The sequence below is a fragment of the Caloenas nicobarica genome, chromosome 6 (assembly GCF_036013445.1).
Source record: "Caloenas nicobarica isolate bCalNic1 chromosome 6, bCalNic1.hap1, whole genome shotgun sequence".
NCBI lineage: Eukaryota > Metazoa > Chordata > Aves > Columbiformes > Columbidae > Caloenas > Caloenas nicobarica.
This window is the reverse complement of record NC_088250.1, coordinates 23,813,084-23,840,344: the sequence shown is the minus strand read 5'-3', so window position 1 is coordinate 23,840,344 and position 27,261 is coordinate 23,813,084. Positions and strand designations below refer to the sequence as shown.

Here is a 27,261-nt window from a genome sequence, read left to right as displayed (position 1 = left end):
GTGGTAAGATTCACTCTATTTATAATGGGAAAATTTCAAAATTAAATAAACTGTATTGTATTTTGCCTTTCAGTAAAGAACCCTGACCCAAAATTCAACTTTTCCTGTGTGTCCCTGTTTATCCCATTCACTCTTAAACCAGTGCTGCTGCAAGTTAGAAGACTCTCCATTCAAACACATTCTGTTAAGCAGGAGAAAAGAAGTGCATGTGCCAGAGGTGCTATCAAGTGACAATTAATTAAAAAAAGGATTCAGTAAGCCTTGATCACATTAAATTGGGTTACACTGTCTGTGGTGTTACCCTCATTTGACAGTTCTAACATCTTTCTCATCAAGAAAACCTGCCTGGTACTGGGTAACATTTCTGCCCTATGTTTCTTTCAAAATACCTTGTTTTGCATAGTGTTTGTTGGTGAAGTTTCAGGGAGCCAAACTGGGCTGATGTGCTTTGCAGCACGTTGGCTGTACGCTTCACTGCATAACTGGTTTGTGGAGGAGACTCTTGTTACAGGCTCTGCAGCACCACGTGCAGGAGCAGCGTTTGACACTTCTTTGAGAACATGGGATATGTAGGCAAAACGCTAGGCAAGATGTTGGAGGATCTGGGAATTATATGCTGATCTCTGCCACTGAGTTTCTCAGTGATCCTAGGTGAGCTGACATTTAACCTCTCTAAATTCTGTCAAGTAGAGAGAATAATATTTACCTACCAAACTGAAAGCATCTTGCAAAGGATAATGAGTTGAAAGCATTCATAGAAACTGCAACATAGAAACTCATTACAACAGCAATGAGTTATCATCATTCTTACTCCTCTAAATTTAGTTGATTATTTTTATTTTTAAGATTAATTTACACAAATATTTGTCCTCTTCTCCTTTTAACTTTGAATTTATACTTAATGGGGACATTTTCCCGTTAATTTTTATTTCCTGCATGAAAACACTTTATTTTTGCCATCTATTATGAAACTGCACAGTTTCAAGAGACACGGAGAGATCAATATTGCTATGTAATACGTGTATATTCATAAGTTTTGTTCTGAGGCATTTTCAATCTATATTTATTAACGAAGTCAAATGCATACAGTAAAAGCCAAAGAACTAGGAACAAAGTGAAGACACATAATAGTGTATTAATAAATCATAACAGAAATAATAAATTATAAGACATCTGTTATGAATACCATCATGAATTGTTAAAGAAATACTTCTGTCAAACCACTGCATGGATTTACAGTCTCATTTCCTGGCTGTTGTAGCACCGCCTGAGAGCACATGTGGGGTAGGGTTACATGCTACACCACGGCTCTTCAAGCAACTGTAGAGCTGTGTAAAACACATGAACATGGAGAACAACCAGAAAGCATGCCCGATGCTTACAAGAAGCACTGGACTCACACTGTGAGCTTACTGGGATTGCACGGACCAGATTCTAGAAGCAACTTATTTGGAAAGCATTGGACCTTTTGCACTTTTGCTAAGAATACACAATATTTTTGTGCTGTTGTAAGGTAGATGGATAGCAAGTATATCTATACAAAAGGTAGATGTGGAAGTTTGATGTATGCAAAGCTCAACAAATTAGCTTTCCAGAAAGATATTTTCCTATGTCTTATGACAAAGTGTGTCACATATGAACTGTATATTTAAATGTTGTAGTAATATTCAGTACTAAATACTGATTTCTCACCGCTGCTTTTGCCACAAATGAAATAAAGTTTGTACTAACAAGGTTAGCTCTTGCACCTTTCATGTTAAGACAATTTCATAAACATTTAATAAAGCTCAAACTGTAAATACAGTCCCAAATTACTGGGAGACTTTAAAATAAATATTTATCTCAACCATAAAACTTCTTGTGTAAAACTATGGGAGATACTACCAGTCCTCTCACTGAAATACGATGTTAAAATGATTTATTTATAGGAAATAATATCTGACGTGTTAAAACATTATTTTTGCCAATATCTTGCTGGACTCAGTCCAACACTAGGTGCACAGCCCTGACAGATGGATGAATGATCACTCCTGAAACTTTAAGTCAGGGAAGCTGCAGCAAAACTAGAAACATGTCAGGTCCTTCTATGCTGAGAGACTCGAGTATTACGAGTAGAGACTGAAGAAACTTTAAAACTCCTCATTGCATGAAGCATATTCAGCAGCCAAGGTATGTACATGAAAATGTAAACTTGATAATGGAATCATGACAATTCTATTATAGACATTATTGTAGCCAGTAAAAACGAAGGAAGGAATTCAGTAGAACATTTCAAAGTGGAATCAGAAAGCCAAAACCTTTCATACTCGTTATCTGAGCGTAAAAGTGGAAGGGGACTACACTAATGAAATGTAAAGCGCGTTGTGTTTTCTCAAAGAACATAGACCATGAGCACATTCATATCCTTCTCATTTTTATAGGAGGTTTCCATAGATTATTAGGCTAAATTAATCTCAGTGACCTCTAATTAATTTCACAAAAAATTGAAAAGCTATTTGGAGTAAAGATTTTTCCAGCAGCATTTTTAACTCTGTCCAAGTTCATTGTTGGTGACTAGGAAATCAAGGAAGGCAGCATCTCTGAAGTTCAAGTAAAGGTAAATTACTATTCCTGTTTGCTCTCTGATGCAGCTCCTGGTGCAGAATGAGCACTGCCAATATTATCCAAACCCCCTTAGATCTTGAGTATAATCTCTTCCTTTTAACACATAGTTTTGAACTAATTTTCAGATCTTTATTAATGAGGCCAATGACAGCATTGAACAGGAAAAACTAGGAAAACAAAAATGAGAAATGTGAAAAAGATACAGAAGCTAAAGCCAAATTCCTGTAATAATTAACCCTTTTTATCATGACCATAGATCTTAAATTTGAATGACAGCACAGTTCATAAAATGAAGCAGTATTACTTCAGCTTTAAAAGAGGAGATGATTTTGCATTGGAGATTTTATTAGATTTATGGAACTCTATTCTCATTGTATAACCTCTCCTGGCTCTCTTTTCTCCTGTGTATTACTTCTACTGAAGCTACCAATGAATAACTAGCAAGGACATCTCTTCCCTTTTGTTCTTTATTCATATCATTACAATGTTTGCAGGGTCAGAAATAGTACAATAGTGTTTGTTTGCAGGGTCAGAAATAGTACAATAGAGTTGTTTTTGCTTTTACTTTTGTTTCTGTTTTTGATTTGTTGACTGTGCCCACAAATTCACCAAGCGTAATTTTAAGGTAGGCATTGAAACAGCATTTTTGTTATTAATGGCCGAACCTGAAAAACTCAAATGTTATCTGAGTGTATTTGAATCTTTTTTTCTTTTTTCTTCCAGAAGTCAATCTGCCACTTTTTGTGTTAGTTGAAGACAGAGTTTGTGGCATTCTCAACCTAACTGAAATGCAGAAACACTGGAAAGGTTTTTGGATATTCACTAAATTAACATTCTGGTGGAGCTGCAATTTGGTAGGCAATGTGATAGTGTGGAAGAACTAAAAAATGGGTAAGTTTTAAGTGGTATGTGGAATCTATTTGATCTGGTGTTAAGTAATTTTTGTAATAAATGTCAAAAAAAATCAGTGAAGTTGAACATTACTGCTGTTTGATGTTGTTAAAATTGAAGAAAAAGAATAATTCTGAGACCTAGACAATCTCTTAATATATTGACATAAACAATTGCTAATTTGATTTTGGAAAATCCACAAGGACTAGGGACTGACATTGATTTACAAAGGTCTTATGCACCTATGAGAGTAACACTGCTGCTGCGACTGTTGAAGTTACGTTGGTTGAATTTTTCTTTGTCTGCCTTAGGTAGAAAACTTACAATTCCATCTTTGAGGTTTTTGAAATGTATTCACTGGTACAGGAGAATATTTTGCTGCCTGCATGCTTGCTTTCTAGTGCTTTGATTCCTCTTTAAACTCTTGCACTGTAATGTGTACAATTTACATAGCTGAAGCTACAAGCCTTTTCAGATGGAAAGACTGCCATCTCAAGCCTACCTCAAAATACCTGCTTCGAATTGCTTGTTTCCTCAATGAGAGGAGAAAAAATGCTGTTTTCCAGACTTTGCAGGGAAGGCTTGTGAAAAACAACACCGAGCAAGTAATATGCAGGCCTACGGGGTTTTACGTGGCTCTTTACTGTCCCTGTTAGCTGAAGTTTTAGCTTTAAAGTTGTCTGTAGCTTCCATGTTAATGGCACCATGATAGCAGGTTGCGTTTGAGCTGGAAATGGAAGGTCTTTTAGAGGACACTTTAAAAAAATGATACAAATACATGAATTGGAGTGTATAACTGTAAAAGGAAGTAGATATATAAGAATCAGCCTGAACAGCAGCAAAACTTCTACTTGATGATACTCCTGCATATCAGAAATCCGTATTTTAGTATTTTTAGAGTTAAAAATGATCTCTCTGTATATCTCTTTCCTCTACTCTCCATAGTTTCTATTTAGGGCTGTCATTAAAATACATTTCATTATACTCATGAGCATGGTGTTTAGATAAGTAATAATGACATTGTACATCATGTCATCTAAAACATATGATGAAACAAAGAACAAATTTAATATCTGATCTCATGGCTGGAGACTACATCCACGTAGTATATGTATCGATCAGTGACATGACTCATCTGCATACAGTGACTGGGTTGATGCCTTGAAATTATAGCAGCTGGACTGAACAATTACTGGACTCTCACTAGTGCTTGCACTATATAAATATAATAATATCCATGGACACTGAAACCTCCAGAAACGTAGCAGTACATTGAAGAACTCAACCAATACTGCAATACAAAGCAAAGAGGCAGGCCTTATTATCAAGTAATTTGACCTTCCATATGAAAAGAATTACAAAACTGTTCTTCGTCTTCAAGATTTACAAAGGTTCCTCAAGAAATGTCATCCAATTAGTCTCCATTTGATAGGGTAGCATCCTTCCTTGGTGGTGATGTAAACTTTCAAATCTGACTTGGATTTGAGAGCACTGGGACTTTCTGGGAGTGCTGAGCACCTTACGGGACTGAGGCCATGAAGTCCCACATTTTCATGAGACTATCAAATAATCAGATAACTCTATTCAGCTAAGGATATTTAAACACACAGTAACCCAAAATCTTCAAGTTGTCAAGGAAAATTATGTATGCCATGAGATTAAAGCAGTAGAACAGCCTTCGTCTGATGTTTGTTCAGTAAAATTGTGCAGGTTTCATGGAAATAATATTCTGTGGATGTTACTTTCAAACAAAATTGCCTCACCAAACTTGAGTACATGTAATAATTTAAAACTCACTATCACTAATCTATAATTTATTTTCTTGTGAAGAGAGATATTAAAAGAGAGGAAGTATTTTAATGGTTCATTTTCCATCCATTATTTTCCATGAAAAAATTAAGAAATGGCTTATAGATCTTAAACCTCAAGAGCCTCTTCCTGCCAGTCAGTATGTAATTAGTTTCATAGTAGTGGATAATGCATCATCAGAATAACACTTAGAAGCATACATATTTATTGAGTGTGCTTTACTGAACTTTAAATCTTAAATTAGTGATATGCAGATTATCAAAGAAGGAGATATTAACAGCTGACTATTTTTAGCAAATGTTAATGCCAGAATATGTATTAAAAGTTGTGTAACCCTCTTCTTTAAAAATTCATTAGCAGGTATTATTCCAGAAGACAGAAAATGCTATCCTTCAAGATGCTAAAGAGTTTATGAGTTGCTCTTCTGGCAACACTAAACTGCTAACAAGCATTTATATGTCTGACAACAAAACATCAAGGGTCACATTTGCAATAAGGGCTTAAATTATTGCTGTTGTTTCCAGTCACCTAAAAGACATTTTCTGTCATTTGTTCATGGCATGACAACAAAGTAAATTTTGTGCTTGTTGATGTTATCTCGTCTTCCTCACAAAATTTATGAAAAATGTATCTTTCATTATTATCCATTTAGACTATTTTGTTAGCTGCCAAGCATCCTGCTGAAGCTAAAGAGGGACATAAAGCTGTAAGAGAATATCTGAAGTACACGGAGTGAAAATGAAGCAACTACGGCCATAGTTTTGTTCTATGATTACAGTACTTACTGATGTAACTGTCAGGAGTGAAGGAGAAAGTGAGAAAAGACCCTTGTGCATTTTTATATTTAAGTTTAACTGTCACTTTCATTATAAATATTTTTTTCTATAATCAGCAAAATAAGCAAACTTTAGTTTCTAGAAAATTTGCATTTTGTAAATAGACCCCTGTTTAAAAAGGTGTGAACTGCAATTGAAACTGCTCTGGTAGCTGAGGAAAAGCTTAATTTAGAAATGTCCATCTCCCCTGTGGCTCTCCAGTGTTTATACCAAATGAGCATATGCCAATCTGATTCACTTAAAGGAAACATTAAGTCCTAGCATTTTGTCCAGGTTCTTCACACTACTTGTAGGAAAGTTTAGTGCATTGCCCAACCTTCTACCCAAATTGGCCAGTAACATTCCAACCAAAAAATCATTTGGCAAGGGGAGATGGAACAGATTGCATACACGTGTACACACAATGTGATGATACAAATCACATTTCACTAGCAAAACCATTCAATTCATACTGGTTAGGCAGAGAAAAAGGATGGAGTTGTGACCGTGGAAAACAGAGCAGAAAAACTTGCCTTTTCTCAGTCAGGAGCTGGATCTTACATTAGACATTTTTCCTTTTTTTCTGATGTAAATATATATTTTGTTTCTGGGGAATTGTGGCAAGGCATGGTAGGACCTTCATGGTGATTCTTCACTATCTACTCTGGTACTCTAACAGAAATGTTGTGATAACACAGCATCACTGAGCCAAAAATAAGTTCTTGAGAAGCTCTACCTCACCTGTGTTCAGGAGAGAACAGGTACAGTTATTTATGGTTTTAACCAGGAAGATATGTGAATCTTTTTGATACTATGGATGATCACATGTATGATTGCAGGCATCAAAAGCTCAATCCAGTGGAAATAATGCCTAGGATAGAAACCTGACTGTGAGCTTTAATGTTCTTAATGTTACTGTTTTCTAGATACATTGACTAATTTATCACATTGTGTAAACTGCAGAATAGGTTGCACTATTGCAGCTTCCTTAACTTACTTTATATTGTAGGTGTAAAGAAGAGAGAAAATAGACAGCATAATATATCTGGAAATTACGATCCTATTAAAAACTTTTCAAGCTTTATTTGAAAACCTGGAAAGAAGCTGCAGTCTGCATGCTATCCTAACAAAATCAATCAAAATAAATTACTTGGCCTCTAACAAGTTCTACAGGATGACCATGAGCTGCAGACACTGATTTCCTGCTCTCTTCCAAACCCAGCAACTAACATCATCAGAGACTAACCTGCAGCAAAAGATGTTACTCTCCTTCAGTTAGTCTTCTGTTGTTAACCCACCTACAAACCTAGTGAAACTCTGAACAGAATAGATTGGTACAGATGCAAGATCACACCACACAACATTTTTTTGTTTCAAAAGAGAGTAGGTTTCTTCATAATTAATAGAATTAATTTAGAAAGTGGAACATTTTCAAAGAAGATGGATACTTGGATTAGAAAAAAAAAAGCAAAGCTGTGAAATGAAGAACTTTTCTTCCCATTTAATAAATGTTTCTCATTTATTAGTAGTAGTATTCTGAACAGGCTGTCTGGAGCTGAACATAGCCTCTCATGCCAGCTTCCAAGACATTAAATGAAAAGTAGTTACTGCATTTTTCATATTTAAAAAGTGATGCCTGAATGTAAAATTGACAATTCTTTGAATAAAAAAGTTATGCCTGAAAATACACCTAAAGTACCTTAAAGACAATTCCACCATGTACTACGATGAAAGATTTGTTCAACTGTGGAAGAAAAACAGACTTATCTAAGATAAATCTAATACAAGGCCACTCTGATATCAAGAAAAAAACCCGCTTTGAGTTCTCTATGTACTATGAATATCAATTAAATATTCATGCCATTTAGGTACTTTAGTTTAGATATATTTGAATTTTATAATGCGTTTCTACACTCTAGATGGCCTGAACTAGCCACCTCTAGTAAATATTTTCTAGACAATTTTGTTGTGCTATGCTCATTAAAAGTGCTGTGTTAAAAGGGAAACTCGTTACTTGCAAGAAATTCATATTAAATTGTTAGCTTCACATACCTGTGGATTTCGTCTGATGAAACTGATTCGTAATGGGGGTGAATATGTAATTTCAGGTAAATGCTAAATATTAGCTGCCCGGGTTACGGCATTTTGTGGCTAGATCCAACATTGGTACTGCAGTGCGTACACGTGAGGTATCTGGCACTAGAACAGAACTCAGAATCCAGAATGTTTGAGGGTAAGGGCACTCAGACAGGGAGAAAGGGAGTCCTGAGTCTGAGTCCCTGGTGCCCAGGGCTATTTCTGTGGATTTTTTAACAGATGGTCATTTATATAAGATAAGTAATGGGCAAAATACTCTGGGACTGCAACCCAGGACTGCCTCTTTCTAAGTGAGTAGCCTAAACGTTAACTGCACCAGCAGTGCTGCTTGTAAAATGTCAGCTCTTCCTGGCCCATGAGATACACAGCTTTCTGCCCTCTTCCCTCCCTCTTTCCACACACCAGTTGCTATTGCGGTCTGTCGCTGGGTGTTTTCTCCGTGAAAATACATGCTTATGCTGATGTAAACATAGAAACTGTTTCTTGAGTTAACATGGTAACCACCTGACTCCGATATAACTTGGAAGTTATGCTGTTTTGAGTAGGATGTTGGCTAGATGGCCTCTAGAGGTCTCTTCCACACTACATTTTTATATGGTTCTAAGGTTACATAAAAGAGAAGACTGTGACTCCTTCAATGGCTGTTTTAAGGCAGCTCTAACTGCATGTGTGAAAGGTATTACTTCAGGCTGTGCATGTCAAGTGGTTGGGAGGATGTTGTCAGTTCTGTGGATTTCAGTGGGGCTTGACAGGGGCTAAGCAGGGCCTTGACTTCTTGCAGTTTACGGTGGGACAGTTCTGGTGGGTGTCAAAACTGTTGGTTTTAACTGAGTAACCTACTAAGTTTTGAAACTTCCAAGGTCAATCCACTATGAAGTGGGAGTTTTGGGATTTAGAGCTCTAGTCTAAAGAAATGAGGTTTGCCTCAGTGCTGCCTACCCCTTGGTTTTGATCAGCTTCAGTTTTACTTGCTTTCTAGGGCATTGGTTCTTACACCTTTGACAAATTCATCAAACTAATTATTTTCAGAACAAAATACAATGCAGTCTGAAAGCCTGTGTTTGCCTATTTCGCCGTACATATTAGCATTAAAACAAGAATGTTGCTTTGGAAAAAGTTCTAGTATAAAAAAAATTAATATGCTCCATTCCATGTTAGCATCAAAGAACAGATGACTGAGTATTTGGTTCAAGACTGTAACAACAAAAAGATCACACAAAACATTGATTAGTCAGAACTGCAACTCATAGAAGAAACTGGATAGTTTTTCCAAACTCAGCAAAATCAGGCAATCCCTTTCTCAGAAAAGTAGATCTTGGGAGAAGGACATGGACTAATTATGGATGCATCCAGGTTACGTGCTTCAAAGCAGATGGGCTTTCTGACTGCTCCATTTCTACCATATGTTTTGAAATCTTCTCAAAACACTGCAACAGTTCAGATGTCTTAGCCCATTCAGCTGTCGTAAAGAGAAGAGGCTCTACTGGAGGGAAGGAATATTAGATCTTTCATGGTTGCTGTGAAGCTGTAACTATATTGGCCAGTTCATTACGTGATGCAACAACAAGAAATTCCAAAGAAAATGCTTTGTCTTCTTCTGAAATTGATGAAAACAGTGGGCTTTTTTTTCTGCTTCCACACACTTTGTATGACTACTTCCTCTGGTGCAAAATAGTCCACTCTCCAGTTTTGGTATAAATAATGACCCTGAGATTCAGGTATTTTTATTAATTTTGCAGTCATCATGACCTCTACTTCTTTTCACACACAAGTGCGTCACACCTTCTAAATGATAATGAAATTACACACATTCATACTATTTCTATAATTACATCAATAGCATTTATGAGGCCTAATTATATAATGACAATAAAAGATGAAATTTTCTTGCATGAGAGTGCTAAGTATGATTGTAAACAAAGATAATAATTCCTGTATAAGCTATGTCAATTGGTCATTGAGAATGGGAATAACAAATAATAGAAAAAAGAAGAATCTCACTTCAGCAGAAACCAATCATTTAAACTTTCCATACTGTAACTTGAGAATGTTGGGTCTGCTTACCCCCTAATTTCATTTTCAATTGCCTTGCTGTGTAATTGGAAGACCTATCAAAATTGTTTCTTCTTAATTCAGAATTTTCTGCTTTATGTCAGCTTGCATTCCAAAATGAACAGCATTCAGATGTTGTTTGTGTGTGAGTTACTGCATGATGTTGTAAACAGTGCAGTGTGTCAGCTGAATCAGACTGCTGAAAATGTATAGCTCAATAATTTGGTTTATTTTTAAGTCTTATATTGCCCCTCTCTGTCCTAGATGCTGCTAGTCTTCTCTTAGCCTGAAAACCTGAAGGTCAGTTTGAAGTCATGATCATATAATGGTTCTTTTTATATCAACATCTGAGACTACCCTTGGGGGATATTGTTACTTATTTTCTAATCTTTTGGGGCTGACAGAATAGAGTCTGGACAGATTACAAAAACATGCAGTGAAACTACAAGGTCTCTCACTTCATATGTGACACCCCCTTCACTGAGAGTCCCACTGTCAGAAGAGGTGTGGGTGTTCAGCATGTCTGCAAATCAGATTACAATCTTCCAATCAACTGTGTAGCCTGTCAAGCCACATATTTATCATTTGATCAGCCGTATAACTAGTTTGGGTATATATATTTCCTACAGGATTATTTACAAAAAGTTTAGAGATCATGGATTTTTACCTTCCTGTAAGTCAGTTATTGAGACAAATAACAAACAAGAGGTATATATTGGGTCTTTCAACCACATGCTATGTCTCAACAGACTGTTGAATTTCAGGGGACCAATAATCTCTGAATATTAATGATCAGGGGCCACGAAACAGTTTTTCTTAGACAACATGATAAAGACAGGTTTTGTTGCCAGTGTTGATCTATGGGTATTCAGGACTTTTCACTTTTCTTTGAAAATAAGCACAGGTACTGACTATTCTCATCTTCATGCTGCTCTGAGTCTGTTCACAACAGAGTTCACAGCTTTGGAGACATATGTGGGAACTGGATATGTAAGAAGATTTAAATGAAATCTGTATTTAAACAAAAAATAAAATCACTTCCTGTTGCATCTCTACATGCTGTAATTTTAAGGCCGGAAGTCTACTTTACAAATTCCTCAAAAATGTTCAGGGATGGTTGTCAAATTTTGCCCCTTTGCTTTCTTTAATAAAAGTCTACTTTTTATGCCTCTGGGAAGACTTGTCTTTTTCTAACAATCAGTGGCAGGACCCCAACTGAACCTGTCAGTGCAAAAGTGCAGAAATTGGACTGTCCCTCTGAACAGACTGTTAAAAACAAAAGAGTAAAGAAAAAGAGTTGAGACTTTTCTAGAAGAGAGTCTAGCTTAGCACATCTGGAAATTATAATGTGGAACATAAAAAACCTCAACTTTTAGGAAAATGGAATGTAAATGTAAATTTAAATTTAGTGACAAATATCTACATTGGGATATGACAATGCTGACATTTCAATAAGGGCTACCTAGCAGCTACTACTGGGCTATTCCTCTCAGTAAAACTCAATGTTATGTAGAAACAGGCATCCAGAAGAAGTTATGCTTATCTGCATCACACAAGGAGTTTTGTCAGTGAAGACCCAGGTGAAAGGCTGAAAGATTAGGGTATCTACTTATTCAGGACTATCACATGTGCAGCACTTCACTGCAAGCTGTATCTTAAAGCAATATTCATGCTAAGTAGTAAGACAATATTTTAAGGGTCTTTGCAGTAGGATTTATAATCTAACTCTTTTTGAAGAGATTAATTTATTTGTATTACTTAAAAGGTAAGATGCTGAGGATTGTATTTATTTGTTTGTTTGTTTATTAAGTTTTGTAGCAAAATCTTGTTTTCTCCACCTGCATTTTGAAGTTCATATTTTTCACTCAAAGTATCAATCACTGTCCCACAACATTTTATGTTCCTTCTGAAATTATTTCCTAAACTGTATTCTCCTGTCTGCTCCTAATTTATTCCACTAGAATCTTATTGCTAAAGCATCTCACTCCTCTTGAAATGATTTTTGAATGTGTATTACTTCCTCTAAACACAATGGCCATGAATTTTCGTTGTTCCTCCACCTCGTAAAGGCAGATGTGCCATCTCCTCCTTTTTCACTGTCTTCACTACCTGAATTACTTCTCCAGCTTGTGGATTTGGTAGGAGTCATACAGCTGTTATCTCTGGAAATAAGAACTTGTTCTTGTATCCTGTGATGCTGATAATCACTTTGATATTATTGATGCATGAGAGAGGATCCAGAATGCAGTAATTCAACTGCGAGGCTCACTGATACCTTAGCGTGGCACATCTCAGAGTCTGTGTCTCTATATTCTGAGCTGCATAGTGAGAGGAGTCACAGTAGTGAAAATGTCAGGTTATAGCTGCAGCATCAATACTTCTCAGCAAGATTGAGGAAAAGGAAGTGAGACATACAATGAGGACTACAAAGAGAGAAATGGATAGATGTTTGAGTAGTGCAATATGTGACTGGAGCTGGTCTTCCATGTCAACAAGTCCTGCAATCCCAGAAAAGCACATAGTGTTATCTATCTCTTTAATGCATTTCTCAGGCTCTGTTAAAGATATTTGGAATTCCTGCCCTAACTTATTAGAAGGCTATTTCAGAATGTCACTACTCTGATTATAGGTGATCTTTTAACTTATCATGGCAATTTTATACTCATTTGCTCATTTACTGATATTGTCCCATAGAGTAAATAGGTCATATTGCCCTCTGTACATTTTTGATGCTGTTTCTACAGATTAACATATCAGACAACTGTGCCAGCATGAGGATATCCTAATTATCTTATCTGACATTTCTGCCATACTCTATTCTCAAGACTGTACTCAAACCCTCCAAAACCACTTTTCCACTATTCTGCAGGTACAAAATAGATTTATGGGCCTATGACAAGTTTCACAAAGAGATCTAGATTTTAAAGACATAGGCAGATATGCAGTGGAAACTTCAAAGTGCAGACTCATATAAAACATATTGAAATCACTGGGTATTAGAAGAATAAACACAACTAAAACTAGCCACTTTCACCTCCTAAATGTCTATTTCTAATCTAATTCAAAAATAACTAGCTAACCAGTTCTTTGACTATCAAATTTAGTAGACCTACATTTATTTATAGCTCCTAGGATTTTTTCTCTGTACCTAATCCTAGAGTTTAGGCTGCAGCAGCAACTAAAAACATCAATAACTGAATATAGTAAGAGAGAAAGGAACAGTTGTGGGGAATTATTTTCAATTATGATGAATGGTATATTATCAGAGTTTGCTACACAAATTGTAGCCTGCACATTGGTTGAGATACTTCTAGAAGAGGACACAAGCCAATGTCAAATTAAATTGGAAGTCTTTTGTGAAGGGTTTTTATACAGCATTTCAAATTTATTTTCGAATTCAGTTAGTATCAACGTTCCTGGAAGGTTCAGCCAATCCAAGCCATTTCTATTGGACTTTTTCATAACATCTAAGTTGTTTGGAGAATACACATAGATTTTTAAAAATTTTTTACCTCCATAACAGTGGCATTAGTATGCAGAAACTTGGCACTCTCCAACTAATTAGCCAGTCAGAATTAAAAAAAAAAATCAAGTTTGACTGATGCTTACATAACATAATTAGTCTTTTTAATATAACTTGACTTTTGGCCATATTATCTGTGAAAATATTTCTATGTATAAGTACTATGAATAATTTAAACCATATCAAAATGGATCCAGAAGAGATTAAATCTCTCACAACTGACCAAGGAAGAAAGTACAATAGTTGTAGATTCGAGTTAGCTATCAAAGACAATATATATGAAAGATAAAAATCCAATTACTTTTTAGGCACTAACTGATCTCAAGATAGAACTCATAGAACTTTTATCTCTATTTCTCTAGGAGGGTGTACAATACATTCCTTTTTATACCCATCAAAAGGAGTAGGAGCATGGAAAATATCTGGCGTAGTGCCAATGTAGAGAAGGCACAGTCTGGTCTGTGGAAGGCAGGTCAGCAGTAAGTCAAAAGCTACTCTTGACAGGATCTTCCTTATGGAATCTATATCTGTGCTCTAATACAAAGCATTTCTAACCTCTTTCATTCTCTCAGTGGATGGGCATTTAAGGGCTGAACCTTTGCTTACTAAGACTATAAAAGTTATTTGGCATACTGTCATGTCAATATTTTTTTTTTCAGTATGTTGCACATTGGTAGCCTGTCCTCATCAATCTCCATATGACATTACAATAAAAATGTAAAATTGATACTGAATTTAGCTGAAAATTTCTGTTGCCTTCAGAGGGCACTGTATCTGACTTAGAGTGAAGAAATATGCTACCTTGAATTGTTTTCAGTTATGTTTCAATCATATATCTCATTCCCAAGTATGAAAGAATATATCATACATCCAGTCCAAAGGTATCTGCTTTTCATTTTGACAGTGTTTTTGATGTACACGTTATGAAACGTACAAATTATGAAAAACTGGAAGCACTGGAACAAAAATTACAAGGTGTAACTATGAGACCTATATCAGTGGCACAACCACCTACCATTTGTTATGTTGTGCCTTGAACTAATCAGTAATTCATAAAGCTGAGAAAAAGAGAAAAGAATGAAACTAACATTTATGACTGACAGGAATCACTGAAATTAGTTGACTTATTTGGGGCACTTGGTGCATACTACAGTTTTTTTCCATGGAAAAAATGGAGATCTGAAAAGTTTTGTTAGTTATCAACATCATCTAGTGTTGTAAACTACCTCATGTTCAAGTGAATTAGAGGTAAAGTAAGTAATGGCTCAAGCCCTTGAGATTGTTTTGGATCCAAATCATTCATGAAAAGAGTAACAATCTCTTGAATACACTAATAGTTATCTCCACAAAACTGAAAAGGAACTAAAATAATGGGTATTTCCTTACCTGGGTAACCTTCTCTGTTACATTGTGCGTTCGGTCTTTCACCTTAGGTGCAATAATTGCTTTGTCTGAAGAAGGAGGAGATGAAGATTTTTTTTCACTTTTGATATCTGAAAAGTTCAGTGTGAGTTGAGGAATTTTGTTGATTGTACTGTATTTGTTGAGATTTGAATCCGATGTAGATCCCAAAAGACTTGACTTGATATGATTAAAAGGCCCTGAAAAATCAAAACACATATTTAGTACTTGACAAATGCAGAGACATAAGTTACCATTAATGTTTAAGTGGGATATATTAAAAGTGTATTTAAAAACTATTTTTCACTATACAACTTGTTAATATTAAAAATTATCTACCTATATAACTTTATTGCTGATGAGAATTAAATACAGTATTGGATCTAAATATGAAATTTCCTTTACCTATAGCCCCCAGTATTTTTTATAGAGTCAATGGATTGCAAAGTACATAATGCATCCCTCCTTACTTGTTTTCATGACACTAGGTATACTGGTATGCTCCATTGTAATTCTGGCTGAATATAAAGACTATATTATCATTTGTTTATAAAAGCAGAAATAGGGCGCACGGTTATATGTGTCTGGACTGAGGAAAGGCTCTCTTACCACATCCCTACTGTTGCTCATGCTTACATGACAGTTAGTTCGAAAACGCCTTTTGGTAAACTGGGAAATTGAGTAGACCCCTGCTCTACCCTTGTTGACCCATCAAGTAACACCATACTTGACCAACAGAAATATTAACCTAAAATTGTCCTAAAAACCTTTTGAAGTATCACAAATTCACAAAATGTATTTCTTCAATTGTCATTACCAACAAAATATTGAAAACCATATGCGCAATATTAATGGAGGATTTAATATACACTTAAACATGTTATACTACTTTAGTACATCATGATTGATAAAAAATATGGAGTTTGGATACTTTATGAGCCACATGTCCATTATAATTATTCTTTTCAATATTGGACAGATTTCTTTATACAATAACAAAGCAATATAACTGATCACTATACTTATTTTGCACTGTCATCGTAAAGTTGGTCCAGACACCAAAAATATTCATAGTAAGGAAAATTTGCTTGTGAGAATATTACTGGAAAAAAAGAACTATAAAGATGTTTAGACAGCAAGAGCTAGATCCAGTTATGCATTTAAGAAAAAAACCCACATTTTGCAGTCAGTAACAATGTATCGGAAGTATGGAATTGAAGGGTATTTTTCAGATCCATGTGAGAACCTTACTGAATCCTAATTCTATTATGGGCAACAGTGTGATGTATATTCTTCCTCTTCCTGGGAGGGAAACAAGAAGGGATGTGATGATTCAGGAACAGCCACTGGGACAGCATTAGGCCTATGGGGTAAATTGCAGAGTCAACAGCAGAACAGCTGCATTGTATTTGCAATGTGTGAACGAGTGAAAGTCAAAAGCAACCAGCAGCCTGAAGATATTTGTGGGGAAATGCTTCAGGCAGTGCTCAATTTTTTTTTTTTTTAATTTTTAAATATTCTTTAAGGAAGGGCTGCTGATCTTCCCTCACACCTGAATTAGAATGCTTGCTGAAGATCCAGACTTTTAATTTGTTTTCTTAGCTTAAAAGGATTTATATCTGTCCTTTCTACCTCCTAAATTCTTACTAATTATATGTTAATCTGGGCCAGAGACAGAAATCCTCTACTATTCCATTTTAAATTGTGCCACTGTGCAGAAAGGAATTCAGGATGACAAGGGAGGTTATGATGCTCCAGACTAGCAGTTCAGGTGCTCCCCTGAGAGAGATCAATCCTATGGTTCTGCTCGTGAGACTTTCTGCATTTGCCCAATGACCATTTGATATAAGAGAAACAAAAACTTGTGGGTGAGTGCTCTAACCACTAAACTACAAATTCACTAATTTTTTTTTCTCCTTGAAACAATGGACCTAGTATATTCTTTGTGGAACAGCTTTACTGGAAAAAGGAAGAAGCCACTACTTTTCTCCCACAAGGAATGTTAAAAAGCCTGGTACTAAGGACACTACCAAGGAATTGAAATATTGTGCTTGAAACACCATTTGGCCCAGGTAGGACTTGAATCTATCTTTCACGTGATCTACATGAGTCTATTAAAAAGTGGTCTTCAAAATACGTCAGGGCTCACAATCTCCTCGGAAACCATCTAAGTGTCTAATCTGTCTGGTGTGTGCTACGTATGTAGGGTCAGAGTGCTGTTTTTCTGCTCTTCTTCTCAACATAGTCGTAGCAATTAACAGCTTTTTAATATTGAGGAGGCTTGGACATGAGTGGGGTATCAAGTTGGGGCCATTGGTCAGATGAACAAGACTCTTGATACCAAAGGAACTCAAAGGTAAAAGGAAACCTAAGGAGTTTAGGAAAATCCATGATTAGAAAATAAAGAAGGGTGTGGAGTTTTTAATTTTTTTTTTCTAAATGATAACTTTATAGGTGCTTAAATTGCATTGAAGTTTTGCTTTCTGGGATTTAAAACTTTTATTGCTTTTATCCCTTTTATTACTCTCTCCTTTGCTAAGACTCATGCCCTCGTGTGTAACATTAGATTAAAGTTAATTGCAAGTGAGGATAAAACCTTGCTTTTAAAATCCACCTTCTTTTGCTTTAGAAAGTGCTGAAACGTAGGTATGTACCTCACTGATAATGGTAATTAATTGAAAAACATTACTAGCTTATGTACAGCCCAGGTTGGCAGCAACTGAGCTGATACTTGACAGATAGTGGACCTTTGCTGTACTCTTATAGCAGGAAGCAGAAAAAGAGGGCCATAGCAAATCACAATCACAATTGACACTAATTGGCAACCTGATTGACAGTTTCAGCAGAGTGGCCAAGAATTGAATAAGCAAGGAGAATGATGTGCTTCTGCCTACCCTACAAAAGAGATTCTTTGAGGTTAAGTTTGAGGTCCCCATTTTTATGGTAGGACTCCATTGTCCCTGCTTACACAATGCACTGAGAAATTATTACACTCTCCTGAGCTGTCAATCCATCATCTTTCACCAGCAGTAAATACATTTATAAAAGTTTTTTTACAGTACAGAGACTACTTTTTTTTTCTCCAAGATTTTGCCAACATACACATAAAGCAAATGCAATGATTTCGTAGTCCACTAATTGCTTAACAGAATGTAGCTCATGCACTGCATGCAGTTTAGAGAGCAGACTTTACTGGGTACACACACTTTTTGCATCATGCATGAAGTCACAAACCAATTTTAAGACATAGCTACAAATATTGCAATTAAACTGAACACTTTAGTAATTGTTTTGTAGAAATGGAAGAAGTCACTTAACAATTATGTTCAAAATGCTTCTAAAAGATGTAGCTCAGTGCTGGTGAATAGAAACAATTTTGTAACTGCACTAGATATTATTTAAACATGAAATTGGCATGCACATTTTAATACTACAGGAAGTTTAAAACCATACCCCCTGCCATCCAGGAACGTGAAACTAGTTTTAAGGAGACAAAAGAGGAATAAGTGAAGGTACTTCCACAAGGCTCCTGATTACCAAATATTTTATTTTTGAGATAGTTAACTGAAAACTAAGCACCTTATAACCATAGATTGTTTGTTACTGACCCCGCCTGATTATGCATCCCTTCACAGGCAAAACTTCTAGTAGCTTCAATGGAAGTTTTACCTGCTTAAAGACAACAGTACTGAGTTCAATAACTATGATATGTTCTATCTCCTTCCCTTTCTTCTTTGAAGTAAAATATAATTAAGTCAAATGACTGTTTAAATGTGCTTTCACTTTTTCCAGGGATGGGTAGTTAGTGCTTTGAGACAATAGTTAAGGGAATAACTACGTGTTTAACAAATACAATTTAAGTAATGCACCTGGGCCAGAGAGGTCAGCATGAGAATGTTGCATTTGAACATTTCATACAGCAGGCAAGGTGACATGCCAAAAAGTGTGGCTGTTTGAAACACTGGAAGGTACAGTCTAGATGAATACTTTACCTGTGACATTGCGACCATTGTCTGGTTTTCAGCATAATAAAAGTGAAGAAAAAGAGAGAAAAAAAGACAACTAAAATCTACATCAGGAAAAGCAGAAAATATTGCTTCAAAATATGGATGTGGTTTGAATTGAAACATTTTGGCACTTCCTTGATTATATTATGTAGACTTTTAGTCAAGATGAAGTCACTTTGACAATTGAGAGAGAATCTGTAGAACAGTTTGGAGTAGATCAGCCAGTAGTAGAACCTGGTTTAACAGTAACATGACGAAACTACTTCTCCACAAGTCCAGCACTGGGTTGGATGTCAAAACTGCTAACCCACGAAGTGGTAATTAGTCACCTGTGACTAGTGAGGCTGAGGCACCCACGGCTGCTGGGGCAGGCCAGCCGGCTGTGTGGGGTGTGGGGCTGCGCGGGCGCCCTGCGCAGAGCCCCCGTGCCTGCCCAGGCCTCACACGAGGAGAAGTTTTTACCATAGCAGCAAGTGGAGCAACACCTTTCTGAGTAAACACTGGAGAAACACTGAGGAGAAAGAAATACCTTAAACCTCTCTTCAGCTCTTAGATGCCTTTCCACAAGGTAACAGTGGCAAAACTGTCTGTCCTCACAGGCACACCTGGCCCTGGATCCTCTCATGAGATCAAACCTCTTTAGTCGAACTTCTTTAGGGAGAATATTATTATTGTTGTTGTTGTTATTATTTATTATTCTTTCAAAGAAGCCCCACAGGTGGATTGGTACACTCCAGCCCTATTCATGCACATATGACAGGTCCCTTTTTGTCGTGCCCCCTGCCTGGCTGCAGCAGCTCAGTGTGGGTGGGTGTGGGTCTGAGGGCTGGCAGGGAGCGAGGGGCCAAGCGCGGGGTGCACAGCCCCTGTATGCTGCCGCCATCGCCATCAGCTTGCCCGCTTTCAAGGGGGCATTGGGCTCAAGCTGATATTCATCTGCGGTGGTCCTCCGCTGACAGGCCACCTGTGAGGGCTGAGGTGGCTGTGCCCCCACCCGCCCCGTGGCAGCCCTGTCCCTACAGTGTGCCCATTCAGCCCCATGCTGGAAAAAGGCCACGGCTTTCTCCTGTGAGGGGAATAGAAGGTGACGTTGAGCCTTGTCTGTGGCATCGTGTCACACCTGCTGCCTCTCTGGCTTTTCCTCAGCTTCCCGAGGACTGGAGAGCTTGGGACACTGAGCTGGGCCCTCTGGACCATGGGTGTGAGAATGTTTAGTCCCTTTCACCCTGATGCCTCTTTGTGCCAGCAGCAGTCATGCAGATTTTGTAGGCTGGCTTAGGCTCAGAAGCCTGCTGTTTCTTCAGAAGACTGCAGGGATGTTACTGTTAAAGTCACTTTTTGAAGACAATAAAATTCCTGAAAAGTGCCTGTGGACCTGTACCCACCTGCAGAATCTGGATTGCTGACATTTCAGGTGACAAGGGCTTGGCTGGAGTTTGGGTGGTGGAAGACACAGTTCGTGCCCTGCTGCTTTTGCAGCTTTTGCAGTCAGGCAAATTTAGAATGGAATGCAATTGAAGACACTCATTTTAAAATCCTAAATCGTCATTTTTATTGTAATACCTTTCAGCATATAATGGCCACAGCTATGATAATTTTAAAGTGATAGGCAACTAGGCTACATAAATTAATTTCACACATGAAATAATTTAAATTCTCAATTGCATGGTCTTCCAAAAAATAAATTTGACTGCGGGTGAATAACTGTAGTTACTATTGAGCTAACTGCTATTATCTTCTGTCAGAATTCTGTTACGCTGATTCAATAATATTATTTGAACTGGAAGATGTACAAAAAAAATCTGCATCCTGAACTGTGTTTTCAGACAGAGTAGTAGTATTCAGAGGATTCAGGAAAATTCAGAATTATTTTGTTTATTGATCCTAGTAAAAATGGAATGGGAAATACATTAAACATTATGCTTCCTTGGGTAATACATTTTGCAACATTAAAGGCCTCATAATTTAGCCCATTGGGACTATACAGGGTATTTCAAAAAGATGGATCCAATTTGAAATTGGGTACAGCTTTTTGAAACACCCTGTATTTTACTTTTATGTATTGTACTCTACTTCTACTTAGAGCTTTACATTCTCCACTACAGTATCTACAGCTTCTGGTCAGAATCTGTGAGTCCAGAGAAGATGATTTAGGCTGAATCCTGGTTGTCTAACTTGCATGGATAGTTTTATAGCAACAATACGTTTTTATGGCTCACTGTTGAGTAAGGCAAGCTGGACTCGCTGGCTAAATTTAAACATCATTTCAGCATAAGGTGCCAAATTCTAATATGCTTGGAAACAGATGGCATCAGGGATGGTTACTAATTCTAATGCAATTCTGAGACCCATCCTCTGCTCTGTTGTACTTTTTTAGAATGTGTATGTATGACCTAAACTTAGGGCCAAATTCTTTACTATTTTGTAGCTTATGCAGAGTGAAATCAGAGTGGCAGTGTTTTATCTGTTTACGCTGTAAATGATCACATCACATGAGAGATCATAGGAATTCAAATGAATTATTGACACCTCATAGTAATTTTTTTCCTTAGTATTTAACATTAGAAAAATATTATTCTGTGCAATGGAGCTAGAAATTTTCGCTCCTCCATGCAGCAAGTATTAAATCATGGCAATTTCTACATGAGCTTTGTATCATATTGACCAAAGAAACTTAATATTCAAGCTTATTTTTACACATTGTCATCGTATAACTATATGAAGAATGATCAATTGGGAAGTGCTTTAATGAGAATAAATTCTGAACATAGAAATTGACAATGTAGATGTCTTTAAATGTCTCTTATTTTAAAGTTTAGATTAAATATCTCGGGAAGCTGAAACCAAGATAAAGCTTATGCAGTGGTCCAAAAGACATGCCAAGGTTCAGCCTTGGAGATTTTTGCCTCCATATCCTGATCTTGAAATCTTGGCTTGAATGTGAACATGTAATATAGCAAAATAGCATCGTTTGGGATGGGTTTAATTTAATTTTCAGGTTCATTTGAACTGAAAAAAAATCAGAGTCCAAGAGAAACAGAAGTGAGAAAAAGATATTTACCCATCATAGTAAGAGTACCAGGAAGGAATAGTTCTGCAATTCTAGGAGTTAATCTATGTGCCAAAGGAACATTCAGGCTTATGTTTTAGGAGATGTACAGAAGCAAAGAGCCCTTGATGTGGACCTTCCCAAAGCCAGGAGATCTTAAAGGAATTTTACACTTGCGGTCAATGAATGGGAGAAAACCAGACACTCACTGAATATGAGAATTAATTTTCTTTCTAATTTATGAATCTATACACCATCTTCCATGACATATATTTTTGAATTCTTAAAATACTCCACATACATTCCTTATCATCTGGCTTGAATAAGAAGTATGCAATTCAAGTCACCAGACCAGAGTGGCTGCAAAAGCTTTGTTTATGTAGCACTTTCCCGCACAGGTCAGTTTCAAAGGTGTCTCTGCGTTCACAGGGCTTTCAAACCCCTGTTTGCTAAGCTGTTTCCCAAGTTTCTCAAACTGCCTGTCTCCAACAAGAAATCATGGACCATGCTCCATGACTTTGCATAATTAAGAGAGACAGCAGAAAAAGAAGGCAGAGAAAACATCTTCGTAAATTTTGCTGGTTGCAAGAATATACTAACACAAAGAGAAAATCACACTTACATGAATTTTACACTAAGCATTTCAACATTCCACTGAGTACTTCACTAAGGATTACACAAAGCATTTCAATGGAGTTGCTGAGGATATTTTCTCCGATGTGAGAGAAAAAGCATGTCTCACTGTTGGATCAGTGAACATACAATGTACATATTACAGTTTTTAAAAAATAAACTGATCAATCTCTGAAGTAGGATTTCCTACACTCAAAGACAATCTAATATATGTGAGTATTGGCAGAACTATGCATGCAATTTTAACTTGATCACCTGATTTTTTTTCCCTCCCAAACACCAATATTAGTTTTAGGAATGTTGGACATGATTGATTTTGGTATATACCCACACAGAAGGCAGATGGTACCCTAAGAGCAACCCCATGATTTCATTGGTCTGCTTAGACATGAAAAGATGTATTTAGTGTAAATAAGCCTGGCATATTTGGGCCCTTAATATTGTTAGTGTGCCTTTGTGTCTATACACTTGATTATATTTAGTTTGGCTTAAACAGTGATGATAATTACTATGAAAAATTGTAATACTTCCTTTCTTAGTAAATCACAGAATACTCATTGACTTTCTGGCGTACCTTCACTTGCGTGACGGTCCCTAAAAATGTTCTTGGGATGGACGTTAAAGCCTTCTATGTCATGTACTGAAGATGCTCTCCGTATACTACAAATGCTTTCCCTTGATCTGGAATGGGTTAGTGGATTACTTGTCTGTATCATGTCAGGGTAAAGTCTGTCCCATTGCTGTTTAGGTGACGAATGGTCAAGAGGTCCTGATATATTAACCAAAGGCGAGCATTTACTGGGTTGAATCAGTGCTTTTGTGTCATCCACTTCTGATGGACTACAGCTTTCTTTTGTAGGTGATTTAAAGTGCTTCATAGCCACTGAGTCATCGCTGTGCTTAGATGAGTCGACTATCACTGCATCAGGATCTTCCTGTGGTAAGGACTGCTTTCTGTACGTTAGAAGTCTCAATCCAGGTAACCGGAACCCAAAAACTCTACCTGCATGTAAATACATATAAAAGAAGAAAATCTCACATATTAGTTTATTGTAATAAAAATATTTTTTCACACACACTGCATAATAATAGCTATAAATAATTTACCTGTTCCTAATAAATTACAATACTTAGCCATAGAATGTGTAAATATGGAACTATTGTATAGATGCAAGTTTTTTATAGTCATGGTGTTAAAAGATTTCATGCTTCAGTCAGACCTAAGTTATCAAGCTCACAATAAGGACAATAGCGTTGATTTTACCATCTATTTTAAAAGAGATAAGGTTATACATTCTGATGGTCCTTTCTAAATTAAACAATCTATGCATCTATAAAAGAATACTAGAACACATTGAACTACTTTGCTTTGTAGCTGTTATCTTGAAATAGGTATTTGTGGATTCTATTATAAGTCAAACTCCATGTGCTTAAAAGTGTACTGCTGATTTATTGATTTATTTGCTACAAATTAAACAGGAAGATACCAGTGCTAATCCTTCAGGAAAGAAAAGTAAGTTGTGTATGAGTTTTGCCACAATCCTTTCCGATACTTACATATTAAAATTAAATGGAACATTTATGTTGAATGAGTTTAAAATGAAAAGTAAAGGAACATGCAAGTAGAAAAAGCAGTGACACAGCTCTCAAGCTTCAGTCGTACCCACTCAATGCAATTATCTTTTGTACATTTGTATGGCTTTGGGCTTAGCTGGGCTTGGTATATTGAATGGCAGCGTGGGCTATTCTGAGTGTGTGGAAGACTAACAACTTTGTGTGATGGTAAGAAATATTAGTAGTTGAGAGGAAGTATAAAATATAGTGCAAATAAAGAAAATATAAAGAAAGGACCATAAAATCTACAAACTGTCCCTCTAAAAAACACAAACCTAGATAGCAAAGATTTTGAAGTATCGTGTAATGGAACTCACAGATGGAGGCACAGGGATTTCTGATGTACAGAAGCCATAGTTAACAGTTTAGAAAAAGAAATGCTAAAAAAAATTAACAAAATAAAATAACTGAAATAATTGAAATGATTAGATGTTATTGAATATATGTTCTGACTTATCTAGTAGTTTCTTGTCAGTCATCACTTTGCTACATGAATATTTTCCACAGTGAATCAATAGCAAAATTATTTCTCAGAGGACATCTCAAAGTGTCTTGTTATTCCCTCTTACTGGGATAAGAAAAACTATTTTAAGATAAGATTTCTTTTTCTTTTTTTTTTTCCAGTCAGTTTTAATTGCCAGTGTTTGTAGCCAGCTAATGTTCATTAATATTTAGCACTGAAATTTATCATCTCATTTTGAAATGTTTTGAAATAATCTTTCATTGATGTCTATGGCCAACAGTAAGTGCAGTGCAATTGATGGCAGAGCTTGATCATGTAGTGTTTTGAAGTGAATGTCCTATATATTTAGTATTTAATTTATTTTGAATTCTAAATGAATGAAAGTGAAAGTGCCCTGCTCTTCTTAAAGTAAAAGCTGTGTAAGAGATAAAGTTACCATAGTAGATGATACCACAGGTCCATCTAGCACACTGTTGGACCTCTAATATTTTCTGGTAGTGGATACATGAAGAAGGAGCTTAAGAACCACTACAGTGAGGTATTTGTCCCAGTAAATTTACTCAGTTTCTGCCTATCTGCAGTTCAGAAACTTTCTGAGCCAGAGACTATGTTCAAACCACAAACTGAATGTTGGGGGTAACTTTCTTCCATGAATTTGACCAGGTGCTTTTGAAATACAGTTGTACTTTGATCTGCGAAATATACTTTATGGAACAGTACCATAATTTTAGCATACCTTTGTGAAGAAGTACTTCCCCTTGCTTGCTACAAACCGATTGCCTTGGAAAGGGTGATAGTTCTTATGATATGAAAAATAGCTAATAATTGTTCCCTTTTTATAGTCTCAATAATGTTTACAACTTTCATACATCTGTCACATTCCTCTCCATATACTTCTTTTCCAAGCTGGAGAATGCTTGTTTAACTGTATTGTGTACCTCTGATCATCCTTCTCACTCTTCTCGATTTCTTTTCATTTCTAATATATTCATTTTTGACAGTGGCCCGAGCCACTCCCAGACTCAGGGATCAATGAAATGACATAACAGCTTCTTATTTTGATCTTAGTCCCTTTCCTTATAATTCCTAATATTTGATTCCCTTTTCGAGTTATCTGCCTAGCCTGTGCTAATTTAAGATTTTTTTCATAACAGCTGAGAGATTTCATTCTTGATTGGTAACAGATGATTTAGTCTCTTTTATTATGTCTATAAAAGTTTTTGTTTGCTGTTTTATCACTTGGCCACTCAGTATCATAGGTTATGTCTGTAAATCTCATATCATATTCTGAATAATTTTGCAACATCCACAAATAATATCACCTCACTGTTCCTACCTTTTTTATCTAAGTAATTGAAAATGTATTTAAAAACCTGTAAGACGCTACTGATAACATCTCAGTATTTAGAAATCTGGCCATTTATTTCCACCCTTTCCCCCCATATTTAAACTATACATTCATGCAACATTTCCGCCCCCCCCCCTTTTTTTTTTTTGACAGTTTCTGAAAAAACTTGTTGAATTCCGGATATTTAGCATTGAATCTGTTACTCTAATGCATATACAGACATGACAGTACAGTAGACAGAAATCTCTATTACATAAAACCAGAGTCATGCATATTTTAAACAGCAGGCAGAGGTGCCAATTTTCAGGCTGCATAGTGATATTCAGCAGAGTGCACCTTGGGAACATGCGTAGTTCTAACTTCCTAAATATTTGAACAAATTGCTTACAGTTTAAATTAATGAAGTACATAATTTTATTATTTTTAAATGTATGTAGAATGAAGTTGTAAAGCAGTTTATAAACCAATTTTTAAGCCCATTGCATCAAAAAATGAAACAAATAATATTATTTATTTTCATCAATTACACTGAACTTCTTAAAAATACCGACCATAATGTATTCTGGCATTAGACACTGTTAAAGGCTTTTTGCTGGCACTCTATTTTAGTCACATTCATGGTGGTGCAGATGGTCTTTTCTGCTTCACCAAGTTAATATGACCATGTTATACTGCATTACTGATTTAGCTGTCTAACTGCAGTTCAGCTGGAAAGAATACTCAGTGAGAATTTTGTTTCTTGCTAAGACTCTTGGGCATGAAATAGAAAACTCAATTGAGCAGCTTTGTGCTATTCTTCTATAAACTGTAATAAAAAATCTCAACGTTAAAATCCCTATTTCCTGCTTTTTAATTTGAATATACTTTAGAGGAGGAGCATTGTTATTCTTCTTCAATGAATAGATAATGAGCTCTATGATGTGTTGGACATTCAGCTCTCTCCTGCAGCACTGCA

At 36.3% G+C, this 27,261-nt stretch overlaps 1 protein-coding gene across 8 annotated transcripts in view; it reads right to left on the bottom strand.

Annotated features, from left to right (window-relative positions):
- The window catches only part of KCNH7 (potassium voltage-gated channel subfamily H member 7), a 224,974-nt gene that overhangs the window by 53,122 nt on the left and 144,591 nt on the right, over positions 1-27,261 (bottom strand). For 7 of the 8 annotated variants that reach the window (XM_065637277.1, XM_065637274.1, XM_065637276.1 and 4 more), the window contains 3 exons: positions 23,456-23,884; positions 19,185-19,205; positions 15,178-15,392 (listed from right to left, as the gene is read on the bottom strand). In XM_065637277.1, the coding sequence (XP_065493349.1) occupies positions 15,178-15,392; positions 19,185-19,205; positions 23,456-23,884 (665 nt within the window). The remainder of the gene's footprint in view (positions 1-15,177; positions 15,393-19,184; positions 19,206-23,455; positions 23,885-27,261) is intronic. The other variant, XM_065637275.1, reaches the window with a different exon arrangement.